The sequence below is a fragment of the Bombina bombina genome, chromosome 12, assembly GCF_027579735.1.
Source record: "Bombina bombina isolate aBomBom1 chromosome 12, aBomBom1.pri, whole genome shotgun sequence".
Taxonomy (NCBI): domain Eukaryota; kingdom Metazoa; phylum Chordata; class Amphibia; order Anura; family Bombinatoridae; genus Bombina; species Bombina bombina.
In genome coordinates, this window is record NC_069510.1 from 48,302,020 (window position 1) to 48,323,362 (window position 21,343).

The following is a 21,343-nucleotide window of genomic DNA, read 5'->3' on the forward strand; positions in this document are numbered from 1 at the left end:
TCATTTTCGATTTTAATGTCCCTTTAATCTTTGCAATCTTTCCTGCTGCTTATTCTTTGTGTTTTTCGAAAACTTAGACAGCATCTTAAGACACAGTTTACACATTTGCTTATGTTTATTTTAGTAAAATGTGTGTTCATAATCTTATGTTATCAGCTTAATTCACCTACTTTACCGAATAACCTTACAGTGATGGCAAACTCCCCTTTTTAAAATCGGATCTGGAACGTTCGCAATATTTTAGATGGAGTTTAATTCCTCAGTTTTAATGAAGATGCACTTTAACCTACTTTTTAATATAGATATAAAATTCAAATTCCCTGCGTTCTGCCACCCACTTCAAAAGTATTTTTTTCTGTGAGATAATGGTTTGAATTCTTCTCCAATCAGCGCTCTAGCTACAACAAAAGTGCCATATGATTGGATAGCTCACAGGAAAAAACAAAATTTTTGCTTACCTGATAAATTATTTTCTTTCCTGGCATGGAGAGTCAATGAATCCATTCTAATTACTAGTGGGAATTCCACTCCTGGCCATCAGGAGGAGGCAAAGAACACCCCAGCAAAGCTGTTAAGTATCGCTCCCACTTCCCATAAATCCCCAGTCATTCAGCCGAAGTAATATGGAAAGAGAAGAGGACACAAAGGGTATAGAGGTGCCTGAGGTTTAGAAAATGACAAAAGCCGTCTTAAAATTAAAATAAGGGCGGGTCGTTGACTCTCCAAGCCAGGAAAGAAAGAAAGAATTTCAGGTAAGCATACATTTTGTTTTCTTTCCAATGGCATGGAGAGTCCACGAATCCATTCTAATTACTAGTGGGAACCAATACCCAAGCTAGAGGACACAGAATAGAAGGTAGGGAGAACAAGACAGGCGGACTTAAACAGAAGGCACCACCACTTGAAGAACTTTCCTTCCAAAAGAAGCCTCAGCTGAGGCAAAAACATGAAATTTGGAAAAAGTATGCAACAAGGACCAAGTGGCATAGAAGCCACAGAAGCCTAATTTTTAAAGGCCCAGGAAGAAGAGACCGCTCTAGTGGAATTAGCCGTAATCCTCTCCGAAGGCTGTTGTCCAGTTGTCTCATAAGTCAACACTTCTCAACCAAAAGGAAAGAGTAGAAGAAGTGGTCTTCTGGCCCTTACGTTTAACAGAGAATACAACAAAAAGGGCAGTAGATTGTCAAATCTCTAGTTGCTAGCAGATAGAACTTCAGAGCACGCACAACATCCAGGTTATGCAACAGAAGTTCCGTATAAGGAGGAGGATTAGGACAGAACGAAGGAACGACAATTTCCTGATTGATATTGCCGTCCGACACCACCTTAGGAAGGAATCCCAATTTGGTACGAAGGACCGCCTTATCTGCATGAAAAATAAGGTAAGGGGGATCACACTGCAGAGGCGAGAAGAAACAAAACCTTCCAACATAATTTAATATCTACAGAGTGCATAGGCTCAAACGGTACAAGATTAAAGCTCCATGGAGAAGCAACAGACTTAAACACAGGCCGGATTCTGACTAAGGCCTGAACAAAAGATTGAACATCTGGTAAGTCCGCCTGATGTTTATGCAAAAGAATCGAAAGGGCAGAGATCTGGCATTTCAGTGTACTGACGGACAAACCCTTCTCCAGGCCCTCCTGAAGAAAGGACAGAATGCGGGGAACCCTGACCAAACTCCAAGAGAAACCCCTAGATTCACACCAGAATCGTTTGTACGACATACCTTATGGTAAATCTTGCGAGTTACCGGCTTACGAGCCTGAATCATGGTATCAATCACCTTATCGGGAAAACCTTGTCTAGACAAGACTAGGCGTTCAATCTCCAAGCAGTCAGCTTCAGAGACTCTAGATTTGGATGTAGGGAAGGACCCTGGAGTAGAAGGTCCTTCTTCAGAGGCAATTTCCATGGGGGTAAGGACAGCATCTTTACCAGATCTGCAAACCAAATTCTGCGAGGCCAAGCTGGATCGAGTAGTATCACCGAAGCCTGCTCCTGTTTGATACCAGCTATCACCCGAGGAAGGAGGGCAAACGGAGGAAACGGGTAAATGAGACCGAAGTCCCAAGGAACCGCCAGTGTGTCAACGAGAACTGCTTGCAGATCTCTTGATCTGTATTTTGGAAGTTTGGCATTTAGACGAGACGCCATCAGATCCAACTCCAGAACTCCCCACCCGAGAGTTGTTATTGAGAACACTTCCGGATGAAGGGCCCACTCCCCTGGATGAAAAGTCTGCCTGCTCAGATAATCCGCTTCCCAGTTGTCAACTCCTGGGGTGTGGATGGAAGATATGAGGCAATTGTGAGACTCTGCCCACTGAAGAACGCGAGTCACCTTCATGGTTAGGAAGATCCATGTTCCTCCTTGGTGGTTGATATACGCCACCGAAGTAATGTCCGATTAGAATCTGATAAACCGGACCAAACTTAGTTGAGGCCAAGCTATCAGTGCATTGAAGATTGCTCTCAACTCTAGGATATTTATTGGGAGGGCAGACTCCTCCTGAGTCCAAAGCCCCTGAGCTCTTAAGGAACCCCAAAATGCTCCCCAGCCCGAAAGTCTGGAATCCGTGGTTACAATCTCCCAAGATGGTCTCAGAAAGCATGTGCCCTGGGACAGATGGTCCTGAGAGAGCAACCAGGACAGGGAATCTTTTGTCCGGATGACTAAGACTATCATCTGAGAGAGGTCCGAGTGGTCTCCGTTCCATTGTCTGAGCATGCATAACTGTAGAGGTCTCAGATGGAAACAAGCAAAAGGAATAATGTTGATGGAAGCCACCATGAGACTAATTAATTCCATACACAGGATTTACTGACCTCAGTCAAGAAAATCTTCATGAAGATAGTCTAGGATCGTCCCCAAAAAACATACCCTGGTATTTGGCATCAAGGAACTCTTTGCCAGATTCACCTTCCACCCGTGAGAGCGGAGAATCAACAACAGAGAATCTGTATGGGATCTTGCTAAATGAAAAGATGGCGCCTGAACCAAGATATCGTCCAGGTACGGAGCCACTGCAAATCCTTGAGATCTGGCCAATGCCAGAAGAGCCCCTAGAACCTTCGTAAAGATTTGAGGGGCAGTGGCTAGTCCGAAAGGTAGGGCAACAAATTGGAAGTGTTTGTCCAAAAAGGCAAGCCGCAGGTATTGGAAATGTTTCCTGTGGATAGGAACATGAAGATACGCGCCCTTCAGGTCAATGGTAGTCATGAACTGACCCTCCTGAACTAAAGGGGGACTAGAACGGATAGTCTCCATTTTGAAGGACGGAACCTTGAGAAGTTTGATGAGACACTTGAGGTCTAAAATGGGTTGAAAAGTTCCCTCTTTCTTGGGAACCACAAATAGGTTGGAATATAATCCTTGACCCTGTTCCGCCAGAGGAACGGGGACAATCACTACTAGAGAAGCGAGATTCTTGACTCAGTTTAAGAAAGCCTCTCTCTCTCTCTTTTATCTGCTTTGCAGATAGTCTTGACAGGAGAAATCTGCCTCTGGGAGGACAAGATTTGTATCCTTTCTTGTATCCCTGGGAGACTACTTCCACTGTCCAAGCATCTGGGACATCGCAAATCCAAGCCTGCTGAAAGAAGGGAAGCCTGCCCCCCACTTGATCCATGACTGTATCAGGGGCAGACCCTTCACGCTGATCTATTCTCAGAGGAAGGCTTCTTGGATTGCTTACCCTTATTCCAAGGCTGGTTAGACCTCCATGAGGTCTTGGCTTGCTCATGTTCTGAAGAAGAGGATTTCTGTCCCTTGAAGTTGCGAAAGGAACGATTATTTGAATTTTGGCGACCCTTGGGTTATACCCTTATTGTCCTGTGGCAGAAAGGCTCCCTTTCCACCAGTAACCGTGGAAATTATTTCAGCCAGACCAGGACCAAATAAAGGGCAGAGACAGAAGTTTAAACTTGGATGTCACGTCAGCAGACCAAGACTTTAGCCACAGGTCTCTGCGAGATAGAATGGCAAAGCTAGAAATCTTTGCCCCCAAACTACTTGCATGCCAGCTTTAAAGCCTTGATCCTATCCTGGTTCTCCTCTATTGTAGTCTCCTCCGAAATCAGATGTGAGGCTGCACCAGCAACTGTCTCAATAGTAGCAACAGGATGCCATTGTAGACCCTGGTGTAGAAACATATTTCTTAAGTAACCTTCCAGTTTCCTATCCATAGGGTCCTTAAAGGAGGAACTATCCTCCAGAGGAATAGTGGTTCTCTTGGCTAAAGTGGATATAGCTCCCACTACTTTAGAAACAGTGTGCCAAAGATCTCGCACAGAGTCAGCAACAGGAAACATCTTTTGAAAAATAGGGGAACGGAGGAAAAGAAACGCCTGGTTTCTCCCATTCCTGAGATATGTAAGACATGCGATCTGTAACAGGAAATACTTCCACAGATTTGGGTTTGACTTCAAATACTCTAAGTTTATTAGCCTTTTTAGGATTCTCTGCGACTCTAGTTTAAGTCCTCCAAAGTAGCTACAGCAGATTCAGAATCAGAGAACTCGCCCTCAGAAGTCATGGAGGAGTGATCCTCCTCAGATAACTGAGACTGATCTTAGATGTTCTTTTTCTCTTACCAGCAATAGGTAAGGCATTTAGAGCAGCAGAAACTGCAGAAGTTAGTTGCGCAGCAAAATCACCTAGTAAATATACACCCCCTGGAGCTGACTGAGAGGAACCGCAGGGCACTGCTCGAGTAACTGCCAAAGACTGGGACGTCTGAGGAGAAATTTGAGGCATGTCACGAGAGACAGATGGCTCTAAGAGGGAATCTTTATTTTTAGAAAGCAACATTTTATTCAGACATGTGGAACAAAACTGCACAGGAGGAATAATCTGAGCCTCCAAACAATACAAGCATTGCTAAATATTTATCAGTGCCCTTTGAAACTGAATCCATAAGCTTATTATTGGTCCCCAGGAGTAATAAAAATATATGTATATAGGGTCTATGATTGTGATTAAACTTTTAGTAATAAAAGAAAAAAGACCCCTAAATTTCCCTTAAAGGGACAGTCTAGGCCAAAATAAACTTTCATGATTCAGATAGAGCATGTAATTTTAAACAATTTTCCAATTTACTTTTATCACCAATTTTGCTTTGTTCTCTTGGTATTCTTAGTTGAAAGCTTAACCTAGGAGGTTCATATGCTAATTTCTTAGACCTTGAAGCCCACCTCTTTCAGATTGCATTTTAACAGTTTTTCACTACTAGAGGGTGTTAGTTCACATATTTCATATAGATAACACTGTGCTCGTGCACGAGAAGTTATCTGGGAGCAGGCACTGATTGGCTAGACTGCAAGTCTGTCAAAAGAACTGAAAAAAGGGGCAGTTTGCAGAGGCTTAGATACAAGATAATCACGGAGGTTAAAAGTATATTATTATAACTGTGTTGGTTATGCAAAACTGGGAAATGGGTAATAAAGGGATTATCTATCTTTTAAAACAATAAAAATTCTGGTGTAGACTGTCCCTTTAAACAAATATGGGAGGAGATTTAATAACAGGCACCGCTATAGCCGTAGTCTTGCTGGGGAGACTCACCTCTCCTGCAACACCGAAAATGAACCAGAGTTATAAAGAGCTATTTTTCAGTAACAGCTCTCAAAAAGGACTGAAATCCCACGGATCCACTGAGAAGAAAGTCCCAACCACTACTTAATGTCGGAACACGCTCCTCTGAACTCCGCTCTCCAAGGCCGACTGAGAAAGTGAAAGACGCTGGGCGGAGAGCGGAGATGTGGTCATGTGATTGCAAAACTAAGTTCTGATGCGACACAGCAGAAAGCGCACAAGTTCGCTTGTAGTGAAGTAAACATACAGCTTTGTGAATAAAGTAAAAAAAGTCTGTTCCATAGGGCATTTAACCCAAAGCATAAAACCATATCTATAAGGGCAAAATATAAAAGCCCAAGCAAAGATATGTACTCCTCTCAAGCCAGCCTCACAAATAAAAATGGCAATGTTAGCCCCTTATACTCCTCAATGCAGTCAAGTGCCCTGACAGTGCTGCCTAAAATATGATATCCCCAAATTAAAGCGACATTAGTCCCAATCACATCCACTGAGGGAATTAACCCTCAAAAAGTGCTAAATCCTTCAAGCCTAGAAGGCAAAAGCACTTACCTGTAGATCCAGATGCATGGCAGAAACAGCTTCTCAGGTATGACCGACTCAGCTCACCTCTGACAGGAATCTGAAGAAAAAGAAATGCAGAGTAACCAACCCTGACTTTCTATATAGGGGTTAGCCTACATGTTGGAAGAAAAGCAAAGACTACCTCCCCGACTTCCAACTGCTAAAAGCCACCACAACTCTTACTAAGGAGGATTATGTGGATACAGCTTGCCCCAATCCTTACTTGCAGGGAAAAGTACCCATTAAAGGATTAAATATCTTCAGACACCATATTTGCACATCCTGATGTACAAGGCAAAGAATGACTGGGGGTTTATGGGAAGTGGGAGTGATACTTAAAGGGACATAATACTCATATGCTTAATCACTTGAAACTGATGCAGTATAGCTGTAAAAAGCTGACATGTAAAAAAGGAAGATATTTTACCTCACAATTTCCTCAGCTCTGTGTAAAAAGTTATACTCAACTGCTGCTCAGCTGCAGGTAAAAACAATAAAAAAAAATTAAGAAATGAACATCAGCACTACTGAGGTCATGAACTCTTTTACTGTGATCTCATGAGATTTGACTTAACTCATATGAGATTTCATTGTAAACTTCTTTAAGCTGAATAGGTAAATAAGATGAGTGCACGTAAGCTCGCTCCTTCTGCTGTCCCGGGACAGTCATAATGGGATGTGGCTACTGAGAAACTTTTGAGGTAAACTATCTTTCTTTTTTACATAGAGATGTTCAGGTGATATTTTCTAGTTAGCTTTTTACAGCTATACTGCATCACTTTCAAGTGTTTAAACATTTGGGTATTATGGCCCTTTAAGAGCTCTGCTGGGGTGTTCTTTGCCTCCTCCTGGAGGCCAGGAGTTGAATTCCCACTAGTAATTAGAATGGATGTGTGGACTCTCCATGCCATTGGAAAGCAATTGACTTTTGAAGTGGACGTAGGACCACAGGATATTAGAATTTCATATCTACATTAAAATGCAAGTTATAGAGCATCTAAAATATCATTAACATTTTGGATCTGATTTTAAAAAGGGAAGAGTTGACCATCACTTCAAGTTTCCATCTTGGGACCCAATCTAAAAATCTCTGCTCTAGTGAGGTTATCTAAGGAGTCTCCAAAGAATTTTAGAAAGGCTAAATTTAGCTTGAGAGCTGTTTAAATAACTATAGCCGGTTGTTTATGTGAAGCGGCACATACATTGCACTAAAAATGGTCAAAATCAAACCCCAAAGATTTTGTGTGCCGGAGAGACGATAAAAGATCTTACGGATATCTACTAAGTGCTATTATTTATTATAACCCTAGTGTATTGACCTTCCATTTAGAGTCTTGTAAAATAGCATTCCCTATTTATTCTGGGCCCTCCCGTCTTTCGCTTGCACTTTGGGATTTGCTTGTTTTCACTGTCGCTGCTTTTTCTTCCCAGCATGCACAGCACATGGATATGAGCTGGGACCAGGTGAGGTCTTTGGCACTCTCCTCTTAAACACTTTCTACGCACATTTAAATGTCTTTGCAGGGGTTAAACCCATAATAGGCTACATTTACATGGGCCAGACCTGGACTAATCTAAAAATGTAGCTTTATTAAAGGGACATTAAAGTCATTTTTTTTTTATTTATGCAACAGAAATCTTTAACTACACTACGAAAGATCGTCAGGTAAAATAAACATTTGAAAAGTGTTATTTTGTTAGATAAATATGCATTGTTTTGCAGGCCCAGGACATAACCTTTGAAAAGCCTCTTGAATGTTGCCTCTTTTGTTGTAGCCAATTAGGTACAGATATAAACATCCTGTACATATCAACCAATCACTGTTCAGCATTCCAAATTGCACTCCAGCCTCCTTAGGTGGAACCACCGCAACTTTCAGAGTTTTCAGAGCAATAAAACCAGCAAAAATTAAATTGCTCAATGCAAAGCTTTTTTATTCTATGTTAAATTTCTCTAAGCAATTTTGAGTTTAATGTCCCTTTAAGGACAGGCTTGCTGCTCCTGAGTGGGACTTTACTTCTGTCTTTAACTCTGTTGCATGAGAATATATAGAGCATGTATATTTTTCATTACTGACTGTAGCTTACTAACAAATTAAAGAATGATTTTTTGTAGCATTAGAATTGCCCTTTTTAACGCCAAGCATTCAAATCTTCTTTTGCTATGTTTTATAACAGGCAATCCTGATGCTAAAACAGGAAATAACATCTGGGTTTCACGAGTTCTTAAACATAAGCTTACGTTTTATGGTCTTATTCTGATGTTCTTAATATATCAGTGCTTTATAACAGGGCTCAAAACTGATACATTGCACTCTTAAGGGATGATGTGAAAACGGCACAGAATTTAGAATAAATTGTCAGTAGAACTGAAAGGGACATAAAACAAGTTGGGATAGAGACAAAATATAATATGTACTTGAATTACTAATTTATACTGCAGTGCTTCGCCATTAACCTTTTCTTTTAAGTTTACGAATTGTACAGCACTAAACCCCCCCCCCCCCCCACAATTCCTTCTATGGCTGCATCTATATTTACCATTAATTTGGTAGAATGCTGGAGCATCCCTAGAATATAGGGAAATATGCTCCTGTGAACTCAGTTGAAATGCAATGCCTGTGTTTATGATGCTAATTACTAAAAAGGAGGGGGGTGGATCAGACTACTCTACACAGCATGGATATGTAGCTAATTTTGCTTAATTTTGAAAATGATTTTAAAATACTTTCCAGCATTTTTTTTTTTTAAAAATGAATGCAAACTATTTTACTTAATGAGTCCTTTTAGGATATGCACGGATCTCAACATGTTTTATGGCACTTGAAAGACCGTTTCTATCTTTGCAATTCAATTTGTATATTTTTAGTGTATTTTCACTAGCTATATGATTTCATGGGCTTATTTTACAATTTCTTGATAAAAATTCTGTTCGGACGTTGCAATCATCCGTTATTTTATAAAGACAATTTATCATACTAGAAAATACGAAAATGAAACACACTGACAACAATTTTGACATTTGCATAGAATTTGGTTATTGAGTGGATTTTTCTTGGGTTGCTATTGTAGGCTAAGGTTACAGAAGAACTGGCAGAGGCAACCGGCCAAGTGTCACGTCTGCAACTGGAGGTCACAGAATTCCAGAAAAAGGAGATGGAACTCCGAACCCAGCTAGCAGCTGCTCTGCAAGAGGCTGATAAACATCGGTCACAGTTGTCATCTTTACAAGTACAGCTGATAGGCGAGTAGTGTCTGAGATTTTAAACAGCTGGGCCAAACCAGGGCTGCTTGTACTACCTTAGCTCTGATGAGTGGGTGCTTAGTTGTGTAGGTATCTCTGAGCTTCCAACAAGGCTTTAATGAATATTTATCTTGAGAATTATCAATTTTTCTTCATTCTCTTGCTATCTTTATTTAAAAAGCAGGAATGTATAGCGTAGGAGCCGGCTTATTTTTGGTGTTGAACCTGGGTTACGCTTGCTTATTGGTTTGCTGAATGTAGTTACCAATTAGCAAGCGCTCTCCAGGGTGCTGAACCTAAAATGGGCCGGCTACTAAGCTTTTCATTCCTGCTTTTTAAATAAAGATAGCAAGAGAACGAAGGAAAAATGATAATAGGTGTAAATTAGAAAGCCTGCTTTATCTGAATCAATAAAGAAAAGATTTGGGTTTAGTATCCCTTTAAAAATGTGCACAACAGCCACCACTGATAAACACTATAAAAACAAAAACATAAAGCCTTTAATATCTCATGTCAGCTGGTATCACCAATCCATTTTTTTTGCCGTCTATAGAAGTACAGGAAAACTCTGAACAGACCAAGACCCGAGCCAAGACAGAGAAAGAAAGTCGCCGGCAGCTAGAGACTAGGTTGGCTGCCCTAGAAGAAGAGCTGGCTGATTTGAAGGCAGAGAAGGGGAATTTAGAAAAGGTGACTGATAATAACTATATCCGCCAATACAAGGCTGCATCATGTGAATAAGATACATTATTATACTATATACAGTATATGATGAAACTCATTTTAGAAGGTAGAGCGTAGCCTAGACCTTTATTCTGATTACATTTGGTTTTATAAAAAAACATAACTGAGATCTAGGGGTAAATTTAACAAAAGTCGAGCGGACATGATACGCTGTAGGCATTTAACATTGCACAAACATTTCTTGTAAAATGCTTGTGCAATCCTGCTCACTGGCTGCCAAACGGCCGTTAGCAGGAGCCGTCAATCATCCTGATCAGATCGGGATGATTTCAGTCCACCACCTAAAAGGCGGACCTGAAATTTTGGGGCTCCGCAGCAACATCCGCTGCTTAATAAATGGAGTCCCTAGTGTTTGTATTAGATACTTGAATATATAAACCCTTCTCTTGTTTGGTGTACATTAGATAGCCGTATTTCTCATCAGTATTTCTCCAACATTGGTGTGTCCGGTCCACGGCGTCATCCTTACTTGTGGGAATATCTCTTCCCCAACAGGAAATGGCAAAGAGTCCCAGCAAAGCTGGCCATATAGTCCCTCCTAGGCTCCGCCCACCCCAGTCATTCTCTTTGCCGTTGCACAGGCAACATCTCCACTGAGATGGTTAAGAGTATGTGGTGTTTAGTTGTAGTTTTTTTATTCTACTATCAAGAGTTTGTTATTTTAAAATAGTGCTGGTATGTACTATTTACTCTGAAACAGAAAAAGATGAAGAATTCTGTTTGTGAGAGGAAGATGATTTTAGCAGACAGTAACTAAAATCGTTTGCTGTTTCCACATAGGACTGTTGAGATGAAGTAACTTCAGTTGGGGGAAACAGCAGACTTTTCTGCTTAAGGTATGACTAGCCATATTTCTAACAAGACTGTGTAATGCTGGAAGGCTGTCATTTCCCCTCATGGGGACCGGTAAGCCATTTTTCTTAGTCTCAAACAGAATAAAGGGCTTAATATGGGCTATAAAACTGGTAGACACTTTTATGGGCAAAATCGATTGCTTTATTTGGGCATTTTATACATGTTTATGCTGGTAATTCACACTTATAAACTTGGGGAACGTTTTTTAACGTCAGGCACTGTGTTAGAGACCTTTTCCAGTCAGGAAGGGCCTTCCCAGTTGTAGGCTGAGCCTCATTTTCGCGCCATTACTGCGCAGTTACTTTTGAGAGCAAGACATGCAGATGCATGTGTGAGGATCTGAAAGTAGTTGGAAAAGTTCCTAGAAGGCTTCATTTGGTATCGTATTCCCCTCTGGGTTTGGTAAAGTCGCAGCAAAGGCTGTAGCTGGGACTGTAGAGGGGTTAAAACTGTAACCGGCTCCGGTTTCGTTATTTTAAGGGTTAAAGCTCTGATAATTGGTGTGCAATACTTTGAATGCTTTAAGACACTGTGGTGAAAATTTGGTAAATTTTGAACAATTCCTTCATACTTTTTCACATATTCAGTAATAAAGGGTGCTCTGTTTAAAATTTAAAGAGACAGTAACGGTTTTGTTTTAAAACGGTTTTTGTGCTTTATTGACAAGTTTAAGCCTGTTTAACATGTCTGTGCCTTCAGATAAGCTATGTTCTATATGTATGAAAGTCAATGTGTCTCCCCCTTCAAAATTGTGTGATAATTGTGCCATAGCGTCCAAACAAAGTAAGGACAGTACTGCCACAGATAATGAAGTTGCCCAAGATGATTCATCAGATGAAGGGAGTAGACATGGTTCTACATCATCTCATTCTGTGTCTATACCAGTTTTGCCCACGCAGGAGGCCCCTAGTACTTCTAGCGCGCCAATGCTTATTACTATGCAACAATTGACGGCAGTAATGGATAACTCCATAGCAAATATTTTATCCAAAATGCCTGCATATCAGAGAAAGCGCGATTGCTATGTTTTAAACACTGAAGAGCAGGAGGGCGCTGATGATAATTGCTCTGTCATACCCTCACACCAATCTGAAGGGGCCATGAGGGAGGTTTTGTCAGATGGGGAAATTTCAGATTCAGGAAAAATTTCTCAGCAGGCTGAACCTGATGTTGTGACATTTAAATTTAAATTAGAGCATCTCCGCGCACTGCTTAAGGAGGTGTTATCTACTCTGGATGATTGTGACAACCTGGTCATTCCAGAAAAATTATGCAAGATGGACAAGTTCCTAGAGGTTCCGGTGCACCCCGACGCTTTTCCTATACCCAAGCGGGTGGCGGACATAGTGAATAAGGAGTGGGAGAAGCCCGGCATACCTTTTGTCCCCCCTCCTATATTTAAGAAATTATTTCCTATGGTCGACCCCAGAAAGGACTTATGGCAGACAGTCCCTAAGGTCGAGGGGGCAGTTTCTACTCTAAACAAGCGCACTACTATTCCTATAGAGGATAATTGTGCTTTCAAAGATCCTATGGATAAAAAATTGGAGGGTTTGCTTAAAAAGATTTTTGTACAGCAAGGTTATCTTCTGCAACCCATTTCCTGCATTGTTCCTGTCACTACAGCAGCGTGGTTCTGGTTCGAGGAACTAGAAAAGTCGCTCAGTAGAGAGACTCCATATGAGGAGGTTATGGACAGAGTTCACGCACTTAAGTTGGCTAATTCTTTTATTTTAGATGCCGCTTTGCAATTAGCTAGATTAGCGGCGAAAAATTCAGGGTTTGCAATTGTGGCGCGCAGAGCGCTTTGGCTAAAGTCTTGGTCAGCGGATGTATCATCCAAGACAAAATTGCTTAATATCCCCTTCAAGGGTAAAACTCTCTTTGGGCCAGAATTGAAAGAGATTATCTCAGACATCACTGGGGGAAAGGGCCACGCCCTTCCACAAGATAGGCCTTTCAAAGCCAAGAATAAGTCTAATTTTCGTTCCTTTCGTAATTTCAGGAACGGACCGGCCTCTAATTCTGCATCCTCTAAGCAAGAGGGTAATGCTTCACAGACCAAACAAGCCTGGAAACCGATGCAAGGCTGGAACAAGGGTAAGCAGGCCAAGAAACCTGCTGCTGCTAACAAAACAGCATGAAGGAGTAGCCCCCGATCCGGGACCGGATCTAGTGGGGGGCAGACTCTCTCTCTTTGCTCAGGCTTGGGCAAGAGATGTTCAGGATCCCTGGACGCTAGAAATAGTTTCTCCAGGGTTATCTTCTGGAATTCAAGGAACTACCCCCAAGGGGAAGGTTTCACATATCTCACTTATCCTCAAACCAAATAAAGAGACAGGCATTCTTACATTGTGTAGAAGACCTGTTAAAGATGGGAGTGATACACCCAGTTCCAATGGCGGAACAAGGAATGGGATTTTACTCAAATCTGTTCGTAGTTCCCAAAAAAGAGGGAATCTTCAGACCAATTCTGGATTTAAAAATCCTAAACAAATTTCTCAGAGTACCATCGTTCAAAATGGAAACCATTCGAACGATTCTACCTACAATCCAGGAAGGTCAATTTATGACTACCGTGGATCTAAAGGATGCGTACCTACATATTCCTATCCACAAAGAACATCATCAGTTCCTAAGGTTCGCCTTTCTGGACAAACATTACCAGTTTGTGGCCCTCCCATTCGGGTTAGCCACTGCTCCAAGGATTTTCACAAAGGTACTCGGGTCCCTTCTAGCGGTTCTAAGACCGAGGGGCATTGCAGTAGTACCATACTTGGACGACATTCTAATACAAGCGTCGTCCCTTTCAAAGGCAAAGGCTCATACAGACATCGTTCTGGCCTTTCTCAGATCTCACGGATGGAAGGTGAACATAGAAAAAAGTTCTCTGTCTCCGTCGACAAGAGTTCCCTTCTTGGGAACAATAATAGATTCTTTAGAAATGAGGATTTTTCTGACAGATGTCAGAAAGTCAAAACTTCTAAGTGCTTGTCAAGTTCTTCATTCAGTTCCACGTCCTTCCATAGCTCAGTGCATGGAAGTAGTAGGGTTGATGGTTGCAGCAATGGACATAGTTCCTTTTGCGCGAATTCATCTAAGACCATTACAACTGTGCATGCTGAAACAGTGGAATGGGGACTATACAGACTTGTCTCCAGTGATTCAAGTAGATCAGAAGACCAGAGATTCACTCCGTTGGTGGCTAACCCTGGACCACCTATCCCAGGGAATGAGCTTCCGCAGACCAGAGTGGGTCATCGTCACGACCGACGCCAGTCTAGTGGGCTGGGGCGCGGTCTGGGAATCCCTGAAAGCTCAGGGACTATGGTCTCGGGAAGAGTCTCTTCTCCCGATAAACATTCTGGAACTAAGAGCGATATTCAATGCTCTCAGGGCTTGGCCTCAGCTAGCAAAGGCCAGATTCATAAGATTCCAATCAGACAACATGACGACTGTTGCTTATATCAATCATCAGGGGGGAACAAGGAGTTCCCTGGCGATGAAAGAAGTGACCAAAATAATACAATGGGCGGAGGATCACTCCTGCCACCTATCTGCGATCCACATCCCAGGAGTGGAAAACTGGGAGGCGGATTATCTGAGTCGTCAGACTTTCCATCCGGGGGAGTGGGAACTCCACCCGGAGATATTTGCCCAGTTGACCCAATTATGGGGCATTCCAGACATGGATCTGATGGCGTCTCGTCAGAACTTCAAGGTTCCTTGCTACGGGTCCAGATCCAGGGATCCCAAGGCGACTCTAGTGGATGCACTAGTAGCGCCTTGGACCTTCAACCTAGCTTATGTGTTCCCACCGTTTCCTCTCATTCCCAGGCTGGTAGCCAGGATCAAGCAGGAGAGGGCCTCGGTGATCTTGATAGCTCCTGCGTGGCCACGCAGGACTTGGTATGCAGACCTGGTGAATATGTCATCGGCTCCACCATGGAAGCTACCTTTTGAGACAGGACCTTCTTGTACAGGGTCCATTCGAACATCCAAATCTGGTCTCCCTCCAGCTGACGGCTTGGAGATTGAACGCTTGATTCTATCAAAGCGTGGGTTTTCAGATTCTGTGATAGATACTCTGGTTCAAGCCAGAAAACCGGTAACTAGAAAAATTTACCATAAAATATGGAAAAGATATATCTGCTGGTGTGAATCCAAGGGATTCCCATGGAATAAGATAAAAATTCCTAAGATCCTTTCCTTTCTACAAGAAGGTTTGGATAAGGGATTATCTGCAAGTTCTCTAAAGGGACAGATTTCTGCCTTATCTGTCTTACTACACAAACGACTGGCAGCTGTGCCAGATGTTCAAGCATTTGTTCAGGCTCTGGTTAGGATCAAGCCTGTTTACAGACCTTTGACTCCTCCCTGGAGTTTAAATCTAGTTCTTTCAGTTCTTCAAGGGGTTCCGTTTGAACCTTTACATTCCATAGATATTAAGTTGTTATCTTGGAAAGTTTTGTTTTTGGTTGCTATTTCTTCTGCTAGAAGAGTTTCTGAGTTATCTGCTCTGCAGTGTACTCCGCCCTATCTGGTGTTCCATTCAGATAAGGTTGTTTTGCGTACTAAGCCTGGTTTTCTTCCAAAGGTTGTTTCCAACAAAAATATTAACCAGGAGATAGTTGTACCTTCTTTGTGTCCGAATCCAGTTTCAAAGAAGGAACGTTTGCTACACAATTTAGATGTAGTCCGTGCTCTAAAATTCTACTTAGAAGCTACAAAAGAGTTCAGACAAACATCTTCTCTGTTTGTCGTCTATTCTGGTAAAAGGAGAGGTCAAAAAGCAACTTCTACCTCTCTTTCCTTTTGGCTTAAAAGCATCATCCGATTGGCTTATGTGACTGCCGGACGGCAGCCTCCTGAAAGAATCACAGCTCACTCCACTAGGGCTGTGGCTTCCACATGGGCCTTCAAGAACGAGGCTTCTGTTGATCAGATATGTAAGGCAGCGACTTGGTCTTCACTGCACACTTTTGCCAAATTTTACAAATTTGATACTTTTGCTTCTTCGGAGGCTATTTTTGGGAGAAAGGTTTTGCAAGCCGTGGTGCCTTCCGTTTAGGTAACCTGATTTGCTCCCTCCCTTCATCCGTGTCCTAAAGCTTTGGTATTGGTTCCCACAAGTAAGGATGACGCCGTGGACCGGACACACCAATGTTGGAGAAAACAGAATTTATGCTTAACTGATAAATTACTTTCTCCAACGGTGTGTCCGGTCCACGGCCCGCCCTGGTTTTTTAATCAGGTTTGATGAATTATTTTCTCTAACTACAGTCACCACGGCACCCTATGGTTTCTCCTATTTTTTTCCTCCTGTCCGTCGGTCGAATGACTGGGGTGGGCGGAGCCTAGGAGGGACTATATGGCCAGCTTTGCTGGGACTCTTTGCCATTTCCTGTTGGGGAAGAGATATTCCCACAAGTAAGGATGACGCTGTGGACCGGACACACCGTTGGAGAAAGTAATTTATCAGGTAAGCATAAATTCTGTTTTTACATCAGCACATCACTTTACAGGTCTGATATACAAAATGAATTGCCGAGTATGTGATATCCAAATTTACTTAGCAAAAATATTATCTTGAAAGATGTCCCATTAAGAAGGGACTGGAGAGAAAATCCGAAGGCTGATATAAGACAGAGACCATTGGCCTGTGGTTATACACTTTCCAAATCTTCTGTTCAACCATAATTTTTTTTTTTATGTATTTTTTTTTTTTTTTTGCTATTCTTTTGCATGAGATTTTGGAAGCATTGTACATCAAACGTGATTTTGTTGGATTTTTTTTTTTTTTTTACAGTTTTTAGTGTTTTTTTAATTATTATTTATTTTACGGTGACTTCAGTTTTGGAATGTTTGAATTCGGCTCACAATAACATCACCAGCAAGAAATATCTTGGGTCTTACACAGAATGTTGCTAGTACAGGTATAAAAGGGTTTCAAACTCTTAAGTTAATTGATCATACATGTGTGTAAATGCTACTTTGACATGTGGCAAGGTCAGGCTTGTAAACCTGCCATGTGATCTTTCAGTTCTCAGGACTGGAAAATTCATTATTCAGATAGGAATTTTAATTTTAATCAACTTTCCAATTTACTTGTATCATCAAATTTGCTTTTTTCTCTTGGTATTCTTAGTTTAAACTAAACATAGGTAGGCTCATATTCTAATTTCTAAGCCTTCGAGGGCTGCCTCTTATCACAGGCTTTTTAAATCTCTTTACAACACAAAGAGACAAAGTACACGTGGGCCATATAGATAACACTGTGTTCAGGCACAGGGGGTTATTTAAGATTTAGCACAAAACAATGCTAAATTTAAGACAATAGATAATTAACAGTCACAGTCATGTGATCAGGGGGCTGGAAGAAGGTTCCTAGATACAAGGTAATCACAGAGGTAAAAAGTGTATTAAAGGGACAGTCTAGGCCAAAATAAACTTTTATGATTCAGATAGAGCATGTAATTCTAAACAACTAAGAATACCAAGAGAACAAAGCAAAATTGGTGATAAAAGTAAATTTGAAAATTGTTTAAAATTATATTTCTTTCATGTAATTAGCAAGAGTCCATGAGCTAGTGACGTATGGGATATACATTCCTACCAGGAGGGGCAAAGTTTCCCAAACCTCAAAATGCCTATAAATACACCCCTCACCACACCCACAAATCAGTTTTACCAACTTTGCCTCCTGTGGAGGTGGTGAAGTAAGTTTGTGCTAGATTCTACGTTGATATGCGCTCCGCAGCAGGTTGGAGCCCGGTTTTCCTCTCAGCGTGCAGTGAATGTCAGAGGGATGTGAAGAGAGTATTGCCTATTTGAATTCAATGATCTCCTTCTACGGGGTCTATTTCATAGGTTCTCTGTTATCGGTCGTAGAGATTCATCTCTTACCTCCCTTTTCAGATTGACGATATACTCTTATATATACCATTACCTCTACTGATTCTCGTTTCAGTACTGGTTTGGCTTTCTACTACATGTAGATGAGTGTCCTGGGGTAAGTAAGTCTTATTTTCTGTGACACTCTAAGCTATGGTTGGGCACTTTTATATAAAGTTCTAAATATATGTGTTCAAACATTTATTTGCCTTGATTCAGGATGTTCAACGTTCCTTATTTCAGACAGTCAGTTTCATATTTGGGATAATGCATATGAATAAATCATTTTTTTCTTACCTTAAAATTTGACTTTTTTTCCCTGTGGGCTGTTAGGCTCGCAGGGGCTGAAAATGCTTCATTTTATTGCGTCATTCTTGGCGCGGACTTTTTTGGCGCAAAAAAATTATTTCTTTATTTCCGGCGTCATACTTGTCACCGGAAGTTGCGTCATTTTTGACGTTTTTTTGCGCCAAAAGTGTCGGCGTTACCGGATGTGCCGTCATTTTTAGCGCCAAATAATGTGGGCGTCTTTTTTGGCGCTAAAAAATATGGGCGTCATTATTGTCTCCACATTATTTAAGTCTCATTATTTATTGCTTCTGGTTGCTAGAAGCTTGTTCACTGGCATTTTTTCCCATTCCTGAAACTGTCATTTAAGGAATTTGATCAGTTTTGCTTTATATGTTGTTTTTTCTATTACATATTGCAAGATGTCCCAGATTGACCCTGAATCAGAAGATACTTCTGGAAAATCGCTGCATAATGCTGGATCTACCAAAGTTAAGTGTATTTGCTGTAAACTTATGGTATCTGTTCCTCCAGCTGTTGTTTGTAATGAATGCCATGACAAACTTGTTAATGCAGATAATATTTCCTTTAGTAATGTTAGATTACCTGTTGTTGTTCCATCAACATCTAATACTCAGAGTGTTCCTGTTAACATAAGAGATTTTGTTTCTAAATCCATTAAGAAGGCTTTGTCTGTTATTCCTCCTTCTAGTAAACGTAAAAAGTCTTTTAAAACTTCTCATTTTTCAGATGAATTTTTAAATGAACATCATCATTCTGATTCTGATAATGATTCCTCTGGTTCAGAGGTTTCTGTTTCAGAGGTTGATGCTGATAAATCTTCATATTTGTTCAAAATGGAATTTATTCGTTCTTTACTTAAAGAAGTCTTAATTGCATTAGAAATAGAGGATTCTGGTCCTCTTGATACTAAATCTAAACGTTTAAATAAGGTTTTTAAATCTCCTGTAGTTATTCCAGAAGTTTTTCCTGTCCCTGATGCTATTTCTGAAGTAATCTCCAGGGAATGGAATAATTTGGGTAATTCTTTTACTCCTTCTAAACGTTTTAAGCAATTATATCCTGTGCCATCTGACAGATTAGAGTTTTGGGACAAAATCCCTAAGGTTGATGGGGCTATCTCTACTCTTGCTAAGCGTACTACTATTCCTACGGCAGATAGTACTTCCTTTAAGGATCCTTTAGATAGGAAAATTGAATCCTTTCTGAGAAAAGCTTACTTATGTTCAGGTAATCTTCTTAGACCTGCTATATCTTTAGCGGATGTTGCTGCAGCTTCAACTTTTTGGTTAGAAGCTTTAGCGCAACAAGTAACAGATCATAATTCTCATAGCATTGTTAATCTTCTTCAACATGCTAATAATTTTATTTGTGATGCCATCTTTGATATCATTAGGGTTGATGTCAGGTATATGTCTCTAGCTATTTTAGCTAGAAGAGCTTTATGGCTTAAAACTTGGAATGCTGATATGTCTTCTAAGTCAACTTTGCTTTCCCTTTCTTTCCAGGGTAATAAATTATTTGGTTCACAGTTGGATTCTATTATTTCAACTGTTACTGGAGGGAAAGGAACTTTTTTACCACAGGATAAAAAATCTAAAGGTAAATTTAGGTCTAATAATCGTTTTCGTTCCTTTCGTCACAATAAGGAACAAAAGCCTGATCCTTCCCCTACAGGAGCGGTATCAGTTTGGAAACCATCTCCAGTCTGGAATAAATCCAAGCCTTTTAGAAAGCCAAAGCCAGCTCCCAAGTCCACATGAAGGTGCAGCCCTCATTCCAGCCCAGCTGGTAGGGGGCAGATTACGATATTTCAAAGAAATTTGGATCAATTCAATTCACAATCTTTGGATTCAGAACATTGTTTCAGAAGGGTACAGAAAAGGCTTCAAGATGAGGCCTCCTGCAAGAAGATTTTTTCTTTCCCGTGTCCCAGTAAATCCAGTGAAGGCTCAAGCATTTCTGAAATGTGTTTCAGATCTAGAGTTGGCTGGAGTAATTATGCCAGTTCCAGTTCTGGAACAGGGGCTGGGGTTTTACTCAAATCTCTTCATTGTTCCAAAGAAGGAGAATTCCTTCAGACCAGTTCTGGATTTAAAAATATTGAATCATTATGTAAGGATACCAACATTCAAAATGGTAACTATAAGGACTATTCTGCCTTTTGTTCAGCAAGGGCATTATATGTCCACAATAGATTTAAAGGATGCATATCTGCATATTCCGATTCATCCAGATCACTATCAGTTTCTGAGATTCTCTTTCCTAGACAAGCATTACCAGTTTGTGGCTCTGCCGTTTGGCCTAGCAACAGCTCCAAGGATTTTTACAAAGGTTCTCGGTGCCCTTCTGTCTGTAATCAGAGAACAGGGTATTGTGGTATTTCCTTATTTGGACGATATCTTGGTACTTGCTCAGTCTTCACATTTAGCAGAATCTCATACGAATCGACTTGTATTGTTTCTTCAAGATCATGGTTGGAGGATCAATTTACCGAAAAGTTCATTGATTCCTCAGACAAGGGTAACCTTTTTAGGTTTCCAGATAGATTCAGTGTCCATGACTCTGTCTCTGACAGACAAGAGACGTCTAAAATTGGTTTCAGCTTGTCGAAACTTTCAGTCTCAATCATTCCCTTCGGTAGCCTTATGCATGGAAATTCTAGGCCTTATGACTGCTGCATCGGACGCGATCCCCTTTGCTCGTTTTCACATGCGACCTCTTCAGCTTTGTATGCTGAACCAGTGGTGCTGGGATTATACAAAGATATCGCAATTGATATCTTTAAAACCGATTGTACGACACTCTCTCTGACGTGGTGGACAGATCACCATTGTTTAGTTCAGGGGGCTTCTTTTGTTCTTCCAACCTGGACTGTTATTTCAACAGATGCAAGTCTGACAGGTTGGGGAGCTGTTTGGGGGTCTCTGACAGCACAAGGGGTTTGAGAATCTCAGGAGCTGAGATTACCAATCAATATTTTGGAACTCTGTGCAATTTTCAGAGCTCTTCAGTCGTGGCCTCTTCTAAAGAGAGAGTCGTTCATTTGTTTTCAGACGGACAATGTCACAACTGTGGCATATATCAATCATCAAGGAGGTATTCACAGTCCTCTGGCTATGAAAGAAGTATCTTGA

General features: G+C 41.1%; 1 protein-coding gene across 1 annotated transcript in view; it reads left to right on the forward strand.

Moving 5' to 3' along the window:
- FKBP15 (FKBP prolyl isomerase family member 15) overlaps positions 1 to 21,343 on the forward strand; it is a 115,253-nt gene that overhangs the window by 72,478 nt on the left and 21,432 nt on the right. The window contains 2 exon segments of the mRNA XM_053695685.1: positions 9,233 to 9,404; positions 9,958 to 10,094. Of these exon segments, the coding sequence (XP_053551660.1) occupies positions 9,233 to 9,404; positions 9,958 to 10,094 (309 nt within the window).